At 40.9% G+C, this 13805-nt stretch overlaps 1 protein-coding gene and 1 long non-coding RNA gene across 2 annotated transcripts; one reads left to right on the top strand and one right to left on the bottom strand.

Moving 5' to 3' along the window:
• Nucleotides 1–2452: 2452 nt before the first annotated feature.
• On the bottom strand, nt 2453–13221 carry LOC132996737 (zinc finger and SCAN domain-containing protein 2-like). Its single transcript, XM_061067089.1, has 3 exons — nt 12900–13221; nt 10757–11131; nt 2453–3142 (listed from the first exon to the last, which is right to left on the bottom strand). The coding sequence occupies exons 1-3, from the start codon at nt 13219–13221 to the stop codon at nt 2679–2681; spliced, it is 1161 nt and encodes a 386-aa protein (XP_060923072.1). The 3' UTR covers nt 2453–2678.
• LOC132996748 (uncharacterized) lies at nt 3749–4424 on the top strand. Its single transcript, XR_009677130.1, has 3 exons — nt 3749–3909; nt 4015–4168; nt 4288–4424. It is a non-coding gene; the product is annotated as an uncharacterized LOC132996748 (long non-coding RNA).
• Nucleotides 13222–13805: the final 584 nt, after the last annotated feature.

Here is a 13805-nt window from a genome sequence, read left to right as displayed (position 1 = left end):
ATGAAAATATGAATGTAATAAATTTCCATGACTTCTTCCGAGAAATTTTTTCAAGCACTTTTCCAGGCCTGGAAATAAATATTTTACAATTCCATGACTTTTCCAGGTTTTTCATGACCGTAGGAACCCTGTGTTTGTCATTAACCGTCTTTAATGTCATCGAGGGCTCCTCCATCATCGCTGCTTCACTGTCCGTGTGTGTGAGTGTAATGCTGCGTTCCAGACGACTCATTTGTCAGATATTCTGACCTGAAATTGCCCAGCTCCGACTTCACGTCAAACGTAAACAAACATGTCTGACTGTGAGAAGCTGATTAATTGGTCTCGTGATGAGACAATTCAACTGTAGCCAGTGCAGCCTCCGTTCGTACAGAAGCAAAGAGGAGGAGGGCGACAACGCCATTATCTTTTTATTAGACTTTTATTCTTGGAAACACATTCAATACATAAAAGAGAACACACACTGTCATTGAATCTCACGAACCAAGAAACAATTGTTTTAAAACAAACATATTTAATCATATGAACAAGTTAAGAACACACATTCATACTGTGCAAAAAATACACTTTAACCTTAAAAGGACATGAAGGACATTATAAAAAATAGATAAATAATGTAGAAATCGGTAGAAACAAGATGTATAAACAAAAATCTTTCGTGTTATTCAATGAGTTATATATTTTCTAGGGACATAAAAACTGTTCATAGTCTACTTAAAAACAGTGAACTATGAATATGTATAATATGAATATCTGCTGATAAATCCTAAAAATCTTTTGTTAAAAAGGTTGCTAATTAATAATTTCTCTCCTTTGTGAATCCTCACGTCTCGTACAACAGGACTGAATCTTAAATTTCTTACCAGTCAGAGCAACTCAATTGGAAAAAACGATGTTACCGCAAATTAAACGCTGACAAATAGAAACGTCATTGAAAACTCTATTTAAAGATGTATGGAATGCAGCACACGCTGCATGTTGAATTTCAACCCTGCACTGTGCATTTCTCCATCACATGCACAGATAATTCCCAGCATCCTGCACACTACAGCAGGGCTATTGAGGCCACACTACTGCATTAGCCCACGGACTAGTCAGGTAAGTTTTGATGATATTACTGGGGAAATATATTAGCGTGCTGACTGAGGATAGTTCATCTGTTCATCTAGCCTATTTCTATTAATTTATCCATCAATTGTAAAATATTTTAGTTTAATTTAAGTACCAAGACAGTAAAGTAATATTCCATTACAAGTAAAACTACAAAGACAGTAAAGTAGAAATAAACTGACCGTAAAACCAAAAATAAACAACAATTTCTGGGACTGAAAAGCAGTACTGAAGGGCACAACCATTTAAAATGACTCCAGAATACGTACATTTTCACCACTTTCTAATTTTCTGCAAATTTTGGTAAGAATTTGAGCATGTGAAAGCCCTCAAAAAGGCAATTCATTTGCCTGAAAAAATCCATTTCAATAGGGCCTCCTACGCTCTCCTACTGTTCGGTGCTCGGGCCTTAATTGATGATATTAATACTAATGATAATGCTTAAATTATAATTATATTAATGCTGCTACTACTACTACTACTTATAACATTATCTTTTCTTTCCCTGAAGCTGCTGTTTACACAAATATTGGATTCAAAATCTTTGCAATGACCCTTCCGGGGCTCCGTAGAACTTAAATAACTTGACTGACCTAAATTAGATTAGCTGAATATGAATTATCTGCCAAAAAATGGCAACAATCTTCATTTTTACTTGACCTTTTTAAGATGATAAATGATTTACTGTATTATTATTGTACCACAGAGAGGAATATGTTATCATTCAACCTTGGATGTTTTGCATTACTAAATCATCGACTTATTATTATAAAGTTCAGTTCAGAAAGTAAAATAACACTCAAAAAGAATACGTCATCGATAACTTTGAATTTTAATCCATTAAAAAGTTTTTAAAAGTTAACGAAATTAAATGACCAAACTCATCAATCAACAAACTATTAGAAATATAATTTTCATACTCGTGCTTATATTGATAAGAAACTGTTGTTGGTGATGAGGATGATAAAGTTCAGAAAGTCACAGAAGTCAAACCCAGTGATTGCAGAACTTAAACACGAAAAGATTTATTTAAGATCTCACAGATACAAAAAGCTTTTATTTTACTTTATTTTCAAAGAATAGCCCTTCTTTCATTTTTTTTTAACATTTCCTTACTTGCTTGAGGTATACAACGATTTATCCACGTCAGAAAGACCTGAGTGGGGCACAAAGAGAAGGACGTAGCATGGATGTGTTTTCTGCAGGTGTTAGTCGTGTGAAGAGAGGAAGGGACGCCACAGATGTGTAAACACTGAGAATTCAAAACGCCATTCAACCTTGATGTTTCAAAAAAATTTACATTTGGAGCTTTAAAATACACTTTTATTCTTGGTTCGTGTTTTTAGACTGCCCCTTGCGTTAAATCTTTTACCACACTCAGAGCAACTAAACGGTTTCTCTCCTGTATGACTCATCATGTGTTTTTTTAGACCGCCCTTTCCGGTAAATCCTTTACCACACTCAGAGCAACTAAATGGCTTCTCTCCTGTATGACTCCTCATATGTGATTTCAGACTGCCCTTTTGGTAAAATCTTTTACCACATTCAGAGCAACTAAATGGCTTCTCTCATGAATGACGCCTCATATGAAAATTTAGATTGCTCCTTTGGTTAAACCTTTTACCACATTCAGAGCAACTAAATGGCTTCTCTCCTGTATGACTCCTCATATGTGATTTCAGATTGCCCTTTTGGTTAAATCTTTTACCACACTCAGAGCAACTAAAAGGTTTCTCTTTCTCTAGATTGCCCCTTAGGTTCCCTCTTCTCTCACTCGGATGAAGCTTTGACGATTTCTGTTCCTCTTCATCTTCTTCACTCTTCACAGCGACAGGAGTCAATGTGAACTTGATATCAGCCTCCTCCAGTCCTTGAAGCTGCTGTCCATCCTGATTGGTCCACGGTTCCTCCTGTACCTCTTTAATGTGGAGGGGCTCTGGGTCCTCCTGGTCCACAAGGGGGCTCCACTGCTGCTGCTGAGGGGGAACCTCTTCTTTATTCACCATCAGTTGCTGGATGTCTGCAGGACACCCTGAAACACAAATACACACGTTTATCATTTCAGAGTTTCCTTAAGTGTTGTGTCGCTTGTAATCGACTGTCGTGATTTTTTAACGATCACATTCAGGAAGTAGAGATGTTGAGGTTGTTTACAGTTGCAGGGTTCCCCCAAGAAAACTTGCTAAGCCAGGTGGTAGGGTCGCTAGAGAAGCCGACCGACTGGCTATCTCACTTTCTCTGTCACTCATACACTGGAAAGAATAAACATACATAAACATTGAAAATACACCCAGGGGTAGGCAACCTTTACATTTTTGTCCAGAGCCACAAAACACATTTTTGCCTTATAAGTGGAGGAGCCTATACAAATTTCTTAAAAGTATGCTGTTGTGTTTTCTGTTGGAGAATTTGAGAACCTAAAAATGTATTCAGGCTCACAGAATTGAAAAGTGAAGATTGAATTGTTGAAAAAGTAAGTTATTAATTTCCGTATTACTATAATTTATATATTTGTATATATGTATATTTTGCCAAAACAACAGGGAGCCACTGGAGAGAGGAGATTGGAGCGCAAGCGGCAGGCCACTGACCACTTATATACATTACCTGCTTCCCCTAAGGCTATAAAGGTCAAACTTGAAGAAGCCTCAGCGAGAGTGAGGAAACTGCAGCGGGAGAAGACTAATGCCTTTAGGAGAGAAAATAGGGCCAAGAACAACATGCAGGCTCTTCTGGAGAAACTGAAGGAGAAAAATCTCATCAACTAAGAGCTGAAAGACGAGCTTGAATGCTACTCAGGTAAAATAATAAAACAAATATTTTGTGTATTGTATGTTCTTTGTTGGCTTCCTAGTTACTATTAAAAGGAGACCTACTGAATCACTGTTGCTAATTCAATTTCAGATCTTCCGGTTCATCTCCTGTCGAGGCAGGGCGTAGAGTACACCAAGGCCCAGAGAGATTTTGCCCTTACGCTCCATCTGCATGGTCCAAAGGCATATCACTACCTGAGAGATACTCTGCATATTCACCTGCCACATCCCAGTTCATTACAAAGGTATTCTTCGTGATGTCTAATTTTACACTGAATTACATTAAGCACTACAGACAATATAGGGATGCTTGGGTTAGTGGTTAAATGGCTACGTGGTTAAATCTACTTTTTAATTTTGCAAGGTGGCTGAGCTCTCTTGATGCCAGACCTGGTCTCAATAAAATGATGTTGGACATGCTGGAAAGACGGCGTCAGGAAGATGAGGTCAAATACGGATGTGTCACTCTGATGCTGGATGCCATTTCCATCAAAAAACACGTTCAACATGATCCTCAGACACAAACAATGTTTGGTTATGTGGACATGGGGGATCGATTGAATGAGACTGACATAGCTTCCGAGGCTCTTGTGATTATGGTGGTTGGGCTTCAAGGTTATTGGAAAGCTCCAATTGCATATTATTTCACACCACAATCACAGAAAGTGTTAGTAGATCATGCATTAGAAGAGCTGCATCATCGTCAGATAAGGGTGGTGTGCATGACAATGGATGGTCATGCATCAAATTTCAGTATGTGCTCCCAACTTGGGTGCGATCTAAAAGCAGACCCCTGTAAGCCCTTGAAGACCCATTTCCCAGATCCAGTAACCCATGACAATGTTTTTGTTATGATGGACGCTTGCCACATGCTGAAGTTGACAGGCAATATGTTGCAGGTACATGCTCATTATTGCCTATCTTCTCTGGTTGACTGTTCTGCTTTTTATACATTTTGATTGTATTTACATAATTGTGCAGACTATGGTGCTTTACAGTTGACGTGTGCATTATTCTGCAGGCATACAGCCCAATTAGAAGCATAACTGGCAGTATCAATTGGATGTACATAGTTCAGCTGAACAATGTCCAAAAGAAAAGACTACATGCTGCCAACGGAGTCACAGATAAGCATGTGAACTTTGCTAATCAGAAGATGAAGGTATGTTTGCATGATGATTTATGTATAGAGGGCCGCAATAGAAATGGGCTCTAGGGCTTTATTGTGTTTTTATTAGGGCTGGGCAAGTTAACTCGTTTTAATCGAGTTAACTCATCACTTATTTAAATCAGACAATTATTTTATCTCGCATTAACTCAGGTTTGATTATTTATTGTTTTATTGTGAAAGTCAGGCTTTTATTTTCTGAAAGTCTGTTGCTGACTGCTGCGGAACCGGAAAAAAGAAAATAATTGGCGGATACACAACCATGGATAAGGGTACGGAGCTTTTACATGGCCATTTTCATTTTAAAGTTCTTCAAGACGGCGGAGTCAACAGAACCAAAGTAATTTGTAACCACTGCCAAGGTGAATTTTCTTATCACCGGAGTATTTCCAGTCTAAAATATCACCAAAATGCAAAACACACAGTTGATATCAGCAAATCACTCAACGATACAGCGAGCGGAGCGAGGCTTCGGCAGACTAGGTTAGACGCAGGGAGGAGTATACATTTTTCATAACGAAGAGAATAACATTAATGCACTGGCAGTGGCATTGAGCTTTAATTTTGTATTTGCTTTGATAACATTGTTAAGTTGAGATTTACACTGAATATTTTATTAGGGTTAGGGTTAACCCTAACCCTATCTGCTACTGTATTAAATGCTGATGTTAAAAGTGTTTGCACAACAAATGTTATGGCACTTTCGTTCATATGGCAGAACATTGAAAATAAAATTGCGCTATAGACTACTTTTTAATTCATTATTGGATTTTGCGTATACAAATGCGATTAATCGTGATTAATCAGGGAAATCATGCGATTAATCGCGATTAAAACTTTTAATCGTTGCCCAGCCCTAGTTTTTATACTTTTTGATGATTTACGCATCTTGTAGCGCTATAATGTGCTCTTCATTTCTCCTTATAAACTCAATCAAGGTCTCCCTGGCTGCTCAGACTTTGAGTAACTCTGTGGCAGTGGCGCTACGCACCTTGCAGGACGTGGGCTATGCAGAGTTCAAAGGTTGTGAGGCTACTTCAGAATTTATTAAGGTAATGCAGCTAGGGATTTGCATCGTTGACAAAAAACATTTCCCAACATTGTACTGTTCTTACCAACATTTGAGTGATAATTGCTTTAACCCCTTTAACCCTTTAACACCCACCCTCCCTTAGTAGTTGATCTGTTGGTCAGCTACCCCCAAAACAAGGTTGTTAAATGTGAATGCCACCAGGATTAACCCGTCTCATAACAGTAGGTATTGCATGGTCTGCATGTTAAGTTGTGAATTGATTCAAGAAGGCTTAGTGTCCTAAAAGTAATTTTAAGGATCCTGAATCTCACACTGATTATACTTTAAGGTCAGGGATGCAAACTAGTTCCCCTGGGAAGTGCTGCTCTGGGAGCATTCACTATTCTCACCCTATACTGTTAGTTTGCATCCCTGCTTTCTTGTGTCCTGTTTTGGCAGAATCATCATAGTAATACAATATTTGCTTTTGAAGGTTCCTCTCTGTCCGGGGCTACATCATAAATATTGACACGTTGCTGTCGATGGTTCCTGTGCTGCTTGAAGGACAGCGATATGTCTTGACCTACAGATTCAGCCAGGACCACTTGGAACTTCTCTTTAACTCCATCACAGCATCCGGTAGGGTTCATAATTTATATTTAACAGCCGCAACACTAAATGACACAAAGCTTCAGCAAATGCTTGTACTGTTTTCAGTTGGTCGGTCCATATGTTGTTGTTTTTTTCATTTTTGGTAAAATGTGTTTTCTGAAGACATATACATTACCTCGAAGTGTCACAAACTTTTTTGAGTATTTAGAAAAATGTCTGTGTGTTTGACTATCTGTTTGCAGAATTTATCTCCACTGATACAGTCTGAATTGTTTGAAAATGTCATTCAACTTAATTTATGTGGAAAGATCATTCAGGGGTGGCTAGTTCTAATTTGTCTTTTTTTTAAGCATAAAACATTTTAAAGCATATATTGAATATCTGTGTAATATACTTGTATATCTTGTGTTTTTTTTAAGATGGCTGGAATAACAACCCCAGTGCCAGCCAATTCAAATACATATTTAGGAAGCTGATGAACCCGGTGTGGAGTTGTCAAACCATGCAGAGGCAATGTAACAGTGCAGGATGATACAGAGTCCCTACCAGCGGTCATTGACACCTCTGTAAGCCTGTCGGCTGTAGATATGTCCTTTGCAGCAGGAGGAGAAGAAGATCTTCCATCCCCGTTTGCTGACATTCCAGCCCTAATACATGACCACAGCTACCTTCCTGTCAGCTTCGATGGTCTTGTGGACAATGCTCTCGTGTACATTTCAGGTAAAGGCTGACTGAATGTCGATTTTGCCTATAACCGATAGAGCCAATCGTCAAAGCTGTGGGAAAACAATGTGACGACAGTCCAAAAAGAGACATGTCCCCTTAATTTCCCCATGCTTATTATAAGTTATGATATTATTATACTAACTCAAATTTCAGGATTTGTTGTGCGACGGGCACTGAAGAAGCTGTCCTGTGATGTCTGCCGTGCCAGCCTGGTGACAGACGCTGCATCTGCCATCAAGGACCAGAGCTACCACCTGCTGTCACTAAGAAACAATGGAGGCCTGGTGATTCCATCAGAGGGCACAGTGAGGGTCATCAGGGCAGCAGAGTGGGTCATTCGCCAGGCATCATCGAGTTTCGCACGATCACAGCCAATCAAACTGCTGGAGGTCATGTACATTGTGCGGAAGAGGATCAGGTCAGAGGATGTGTTTGTGCTTGGGGAGCACATCAGCGACAAGCAGTATGGTATAGACAGCCACCACCATACGCTGCTAACATTAGTTGTGTCCCTGTTCTTTAAGCTAAGTCCACATCACAAAAATTACTACACTGGGCTTACGGAGCAATAACATGAGACACAAGCTCAATAAAATACTCCTTTTCAAAGGGCATTAGCCCAATGTTACGACCCTGGTGGGTCTCTCTGTTCGCCCGCCTATTTTTGCTGCGTCTCTCTCTGATCTTTGGCAACTGCACTGTGGTCACCCCACAGATGACTGATGTTTGCACAGTCAGCCAAACCACATGGAGATGGTGGTTAGTTATTGTGTGTGTGTGTGTGTGTGTGTGTGTTTGTGTATTAGGGGTGCAACGATTAGTCGACGTCGTCGACAAAAATCGATGACCAAAATAGTCGCCGACGAATTTACTCGTCGATGATTCGTTGGTGACGTCAGAGCGCGTGTTTCTCGTGCCGCGCAGCGGAACTAAACGGCGTTTTACCGGAGGTGCTGATGGAAGTACCTGAGGAGTGAGCCATCTCGCTCCCTTCCTATCTCTGAAAGTCGCGCATGTGCAATAGCGACGAAACATGGACCAATGTCGGCGTCCGCTGCCGCGCGCAGTCGCGCACCAGGAAGTAAAAAGTTCGGGAGAACTTCACTCTTAACATGGCCCGAGAAAAACTACCTGCAGAATCTGTACAGCGGACCTGCTCTCCAGGGCAGCAGGACACGCGCATTTGAGGATGAGGCACATTTGACTTCGTAATGGAGACTATGCAGACTCGCTTCTGTCAGATGTTATATATACACGTATATATCTGCGCGCAGGATTCTAGAATCCATTACAAAAATATGGTTTAAACTTTTTTTTAACGAGTTTAAAAGCGAAATGTTATCCTATTGCCTGACAAACGTCTTGTTTTAATCAAAATGATTAAGTCTGAAGAAGACTAGTTTCGTTTGTTGATGTTTTTATTAATTTCCCTGTCCTTTTTTGTTAACACGAAAAATGGATACTTGATTTTTAATTTATTTTTAGTACCAGCACTTGGCCTGTTCTTGGTTCACAGTAAAAAGGGATACTTAAATTTAAATTAATTTTTTTTATTAGCACTTTGCCTGTCCTTGGTTTTAAATGGACAAAAACTTGATTTTTCTTTGCTTTTGTGTCAACAGTACCCTTATATGCAGCAAAGTTTATTAAAAGACATTTTTTATAATGAAGTATCTATCTTTATTGTCTTTATTTTCAGTCATCACATGCCTTGAACAACCTCAAGCTAAATTTAAAAGCTGCTTGCTAAATAATAGCTATTGAGAATTTGTGTCATTCATAATCCGATTAGTCGATTAAACGTTTCAATAATCGGTGACTAATCGACTATCAGAATAGTCGTTAGTTGCAGCCCTAGTGTGTATATGTATATAAAGTAATGTAATGTTATTCACTGTTATGGGGTTTTGCCTGAAACAACTTGCAGATTGGAGGCTGAGGGATGTGGATCTTTGGAGGCAGCAGCAGATACTATGGTGTCTCAGCACACTGCAATTCAAGAAAACACATGCAAATAGAAAAGAAACCAAAGCTGTTGGCTAACTGGTGTACCGGTCAGGTAGTACTCATGATTCTAAATCAGGCCAAGCTAATATGTATGATGTACTTATCCATTAATTAACATCTGGCCAGGTACCACAGATGAAACTTATCCTCTTGACTAACTCTGACATATTTACAGTGTTATTAATGTGCATAGTCCATGATTAATACCTAAATAAAATATAAAGTGACAGTTTAACCCACCTCACAAAATAATTCCAGTTATGGTGGTATAAATAAAACTAAGAACAGCAGCATATTCTCATACTATAGTACCTCAAAGCAGCTATTTAAACGATTTATTGATTATCAGTTTAGTTCTGTCGATGTTTGCATTGACATCCATGTGTCTTTGTGGAAAACAACGTTTGCTCTGTGGCGTTCCACCACCACAGATAGAAGGGAGATATGTCTCTGTGATTTGAGATAACTGGGCTTTTAACATACAGCAGGAAACCTTTTGGAGTTTAGTCTGAAGTTACATTAGTAATAATAACAACCTCTGATATGATGATAATATTAACAGTCTCGTCTTCTGGCCTGTGTTTCTGATCAGACATCCACCGACATGTCTGTTAGACTGAAGCGCTTTACTCTCCCTCAGTAACAAAAAAGATCCATGTAACCTGTGTGTGTCAGTGTGTGAGAGAGAGAGTGTGTGTGTGTTGTGTGATTGAATTGTACCACTTTGCTATCAGCAGAAATCAATGCTCTTGTGCTACATGATGGCTCTATAGTGAAAGCTGTAGCAATGAGTGTGTGTATCTCTGTACGCATGTGTGTGTCTCTCTGTGAGGTAGTGTGTGTGTCACTTGTTTAAACTAAACATGTAATAACTCAAATTATTTTATTATATTAGTAATATTCCTATAATAAAAGTATACATATATCTCATGTTGCCATCCTGTATGTTCAGTTTTAGTAGCCTTTATATTGATTTGACATAAATACCTTGTGCATGTGTGTATTTATTGCACATATCTGTTTTGTTTAATGTTATTTTCATATGAAAACCCATGGTTATAATTATAATTATTCATAAGTATACCTCTATGTAAAGGGTGGGGACAGTGTCGTAACCTCATCTCTCACGTTTATAACAAACCAATCCGTTAAAAATTGAGTAAATTATGGTTATTTACCACTACCAACACAATGTTATGGGTGAGCGCGCTGCTCCGCAGCAAGATGGCCGCCATGTGGTGACGTTCGTCTCCGTTGGCCGGCAACGCGGCCGAGACATGTAGTGTTTATATCTATGTAGGGACTGACCTGCTCTGTGCAGCCGGACTACGGGCTGCATCGCGGCATCGAGCAGCCTCCTCTGGCGGCTGATCTCCAGCTGGGACTGCTCCACTCGGTCCTCGCGTCTGTCCTCGTACTCTGCCACTGTTTGCTCAAAGACCGCGAGGATCTCCTCCCCAGTCGCCATTAGCCGCTCGGTTAGCATCGCTCTCAGCTCCGGGACTTGAGCCCGTCCTCCTCCTTTCTCCACCTGAAGCAGGAAGTCCTCAGCGGCAGCGCTGATCCGCTCATGTACCGACACCCGCAGCAGCTGCACGGCGGCCATGTTCCTCTTCTCTGAGCACATCGAGGCTCGGCTCGAACGGAGAGAGACAGCAGCAGGAACCAGAGACTTCTGCTGGCCTGAAGGACGAAGAGGAAACGAAAAGTACTAATACTGCACAGTAGAAATACTCTGTTACAAGTTCTACAGTATAAGCAATTAAATAAACTTTACCAATGGTGGAAGAAGAATTCGTATCATTCACTGAGGTAAAAGTAACAAGACAGTAAATTAATATTCCATTACAAGTAAAAGTACTAAGACAGTTAAGTAGAAATACTCAATAATTAAATTGAACAAACAGTATTCATGTTACATCGAAAGATCGAAAGGTAGATAGATAGATGGATAGACAGAGAGAGCATATGCCTGCTTATATTTTGAGTGTATTTCTTTTAAAAGCATATGAATGAGATGTTGAGGTTGTTTACAGTTGGTGATACGACGCAGTTCGTAAAGGAAGCAGCATAAAACAAAGGGGTTCTGGTAAAAAGGTTTTTCATTTTGAGGCCAAATAAACCAATTAGGTCACTAACTGAGGAGAACAGGGCGAGGGGACGTTAGTTGGTTAAGCTGCTTTCAGACAAGACCTGTGGGTAAAACTCAGAGGAATGTACGGTGGCCTCGAGAGCTCAATGAACAGCAACTTAAGAAAACACATGCAAGTGGACAAAACACAAGCAAAGTAAGAAAATATCTCCATCACTTTCACAACACAACACATGACAGAACTCAAGGCCAATACAAAAATGCGCAGCAAATAGAGAAACGACACCGGAAGTGTTTCCAGAGGACAGCTAAAAGTTATGGACACTGCTGCCACAGGAGACAGTGTTGTGCATATTTTTCGCGAACGCTGAACAAAACGAATCAGTTTCATATTATTAAAATGAACGTAAAGATGAACGTGAGTGAACTTCACGTTCATTTTTAAAATCATCATCGTATCAGGCCATCATGAAATACCAGGAGCGGGCGAGTGTGTGTGTATAGCGAGCGCACCGGCCCCGGGTCCCCTACCCCGCCCGCTCGCTCAGAAGAGGGGGCAAAATGTCACTTTTGAGATGAAGGTTTTCTACCCCTGCACACTATGGACAATAAATTGCCTCACAAACAGGGGCTTGCTTGTTAGCACTGTTTATTCAGTTTAACAAGAGAAAACAGCATGTCTCTAGCTCAGACTGTCTTCCGTGATCAGATCTCACTGTGGGTCTCTGCGAGCGAGTGGGCGGAGAGACCCACAGACAAATAACAGGAGCTACACACACACAGACACACTTGCCCGCTCCTGGTATATCATGATGGCCTGATACGATGATGATTTAAAAAATGAAAGTGATGTTCACTCACTGTGCAGCCACTGCAGAGGGGCTGAGGAGCCGACCCCTGTGTAGAACCGAATTTGTATGATGTATTGAACGTTTTTGTGTCTCCTCTGGCAGCAGTGTCCATAACTTTTAGCTGTCCACTGGAACGCTTCCGGTGTCGTTTCTCTATTTGCTGCGCATTTTTGTATTGCCTTGATTTCTGTAATGTGTTGTGTTGTGAAATTGATGAAGATGTTTTCTTACTTTGCTTGTGTTTGGTCCACTTGCATGTGTTTTCTTAAGTTGCTGTGCGTTGAGCTCTCAGGACCACCGTAGAAATGTGTCCAAACTTTCTGTTTCAGACATGAGCAACAGAGCAGCATGTTTTCTGCACAGACTCGTTCACAACAGCATCAATCAAACCTCATTATTCATGTGAGAGGTGGCGCAGCAGACAGGGACAGGAAGTGACGTATTAACTCCGCTGCTCGAGCTGATGCTAGCTAACGTTAGCCTGTTATCGGTTCCTCTAGGGACTGACCTGCTCTGAGCAGCCGGACTATGGGCTGCATCACGGCATCGAGCAGCCTCCTCTGGCGGCAGATCTCCCGCTTGGACTGCTCCACTCGGTCCTCGTACTCTGCCAAGGTTTCCTCAAGCCCCGCGAGGATCTCCTCCCAGGCCGCCATTAGCATCGCTCTCAGCTCCGGGACTTGAGCCTGTCCTCCTCCTTTCTCCACCTGCAGCAGGCAGTCATCAGCGGCAGCGCTGATCCGCTCACGTACCGACACCATAGACTGTATATATAAGACCGGCACCCGCAGCAGCTGCACGGCGGCCATATTCCTCCTCTCTGCGCACATCTCGTCTCTGAGGGGACAAAGATCATAGATATATATATAAGGCTAGATGTCTCGTCCGTGTTGCCGGCCAATGGAGTCGGACGTCCGCACATGGCGGCCATCTTGCTACAGGCGTCTCGCCCACCCATTACATTATGTTGTAATGATACGTACTTTTTAAATAACCATAACTCGGTTTAGCAAATAACATAATTATTCATAAGTATGCAGTGTCATAACTATAAAAAGTACGTACCACTACAACACAATGTTATGGGTGGGCGAGCCGCATGTAGCAAGATGGCCGCCATGTGCGGACATTCGACTCCGGTGGCCGAGATATCTAGCCTTATATATATATCTATGACAAAGACAGCCAGCGGGAGGAAACAGAGACTCCGAGCTCCGAGCCAGCAGCCAACGAAAAGTACTAATACTGCACAGCAGAAATACTGTTACAAGTTCTACAGTATAAGCAACTAAATAAACTTAATCAATGGTGGAAGTAGAATTCGTATCATTCACTGGGGTAAAAGTAACAAGACAGTAAATGAATATTCCATTACAAGTAAAAGTACTAAGACAGTGAAGTAGAAATACTCAAT

The sequence above is a fragment of the Limanda limanda genome, chromosome 23, assembly GCF_963576545.1.
Source record: "Limanda limanda chromosome 23, fLimLim1.1, whole genome shotgun sequence".
NCBI classification, from domain to species: domain Eukaryota; kingdom Metazoa; phylum Chordata; class Actinopteri; order Pleuronectiformes; family Pleuronectidae; genus Limanda; species Limanda limanda.
This window is presented reverse-complemented; position numbering and strand designations above follow the sequence as displayed.

Coding starts and splice junctions, on each gene's coding strand:
- LOC132996737 (XM_061067089.1), bottom strand. CDS start 13,221: ATGTGCGCAGAGAGGAGGAATATGGCCGCCGTGCAGCTGCTGCGGGTG. Junction 11,132..12,899: donor AGTCCGGCTGCTCAGAGCAG/GTCAGTCCCTAG, acceptor TTCGTCCTTCAG/GCCAGCAGAAGTCTCTGGTT. Junction 3,143..10,756: donor AGTCCGGCTGCACAGAGCAG/GTCAGTCCCTAC, acceptor TTTGTGTTTCAG/GGTGTCCTGCAGACATCCAG.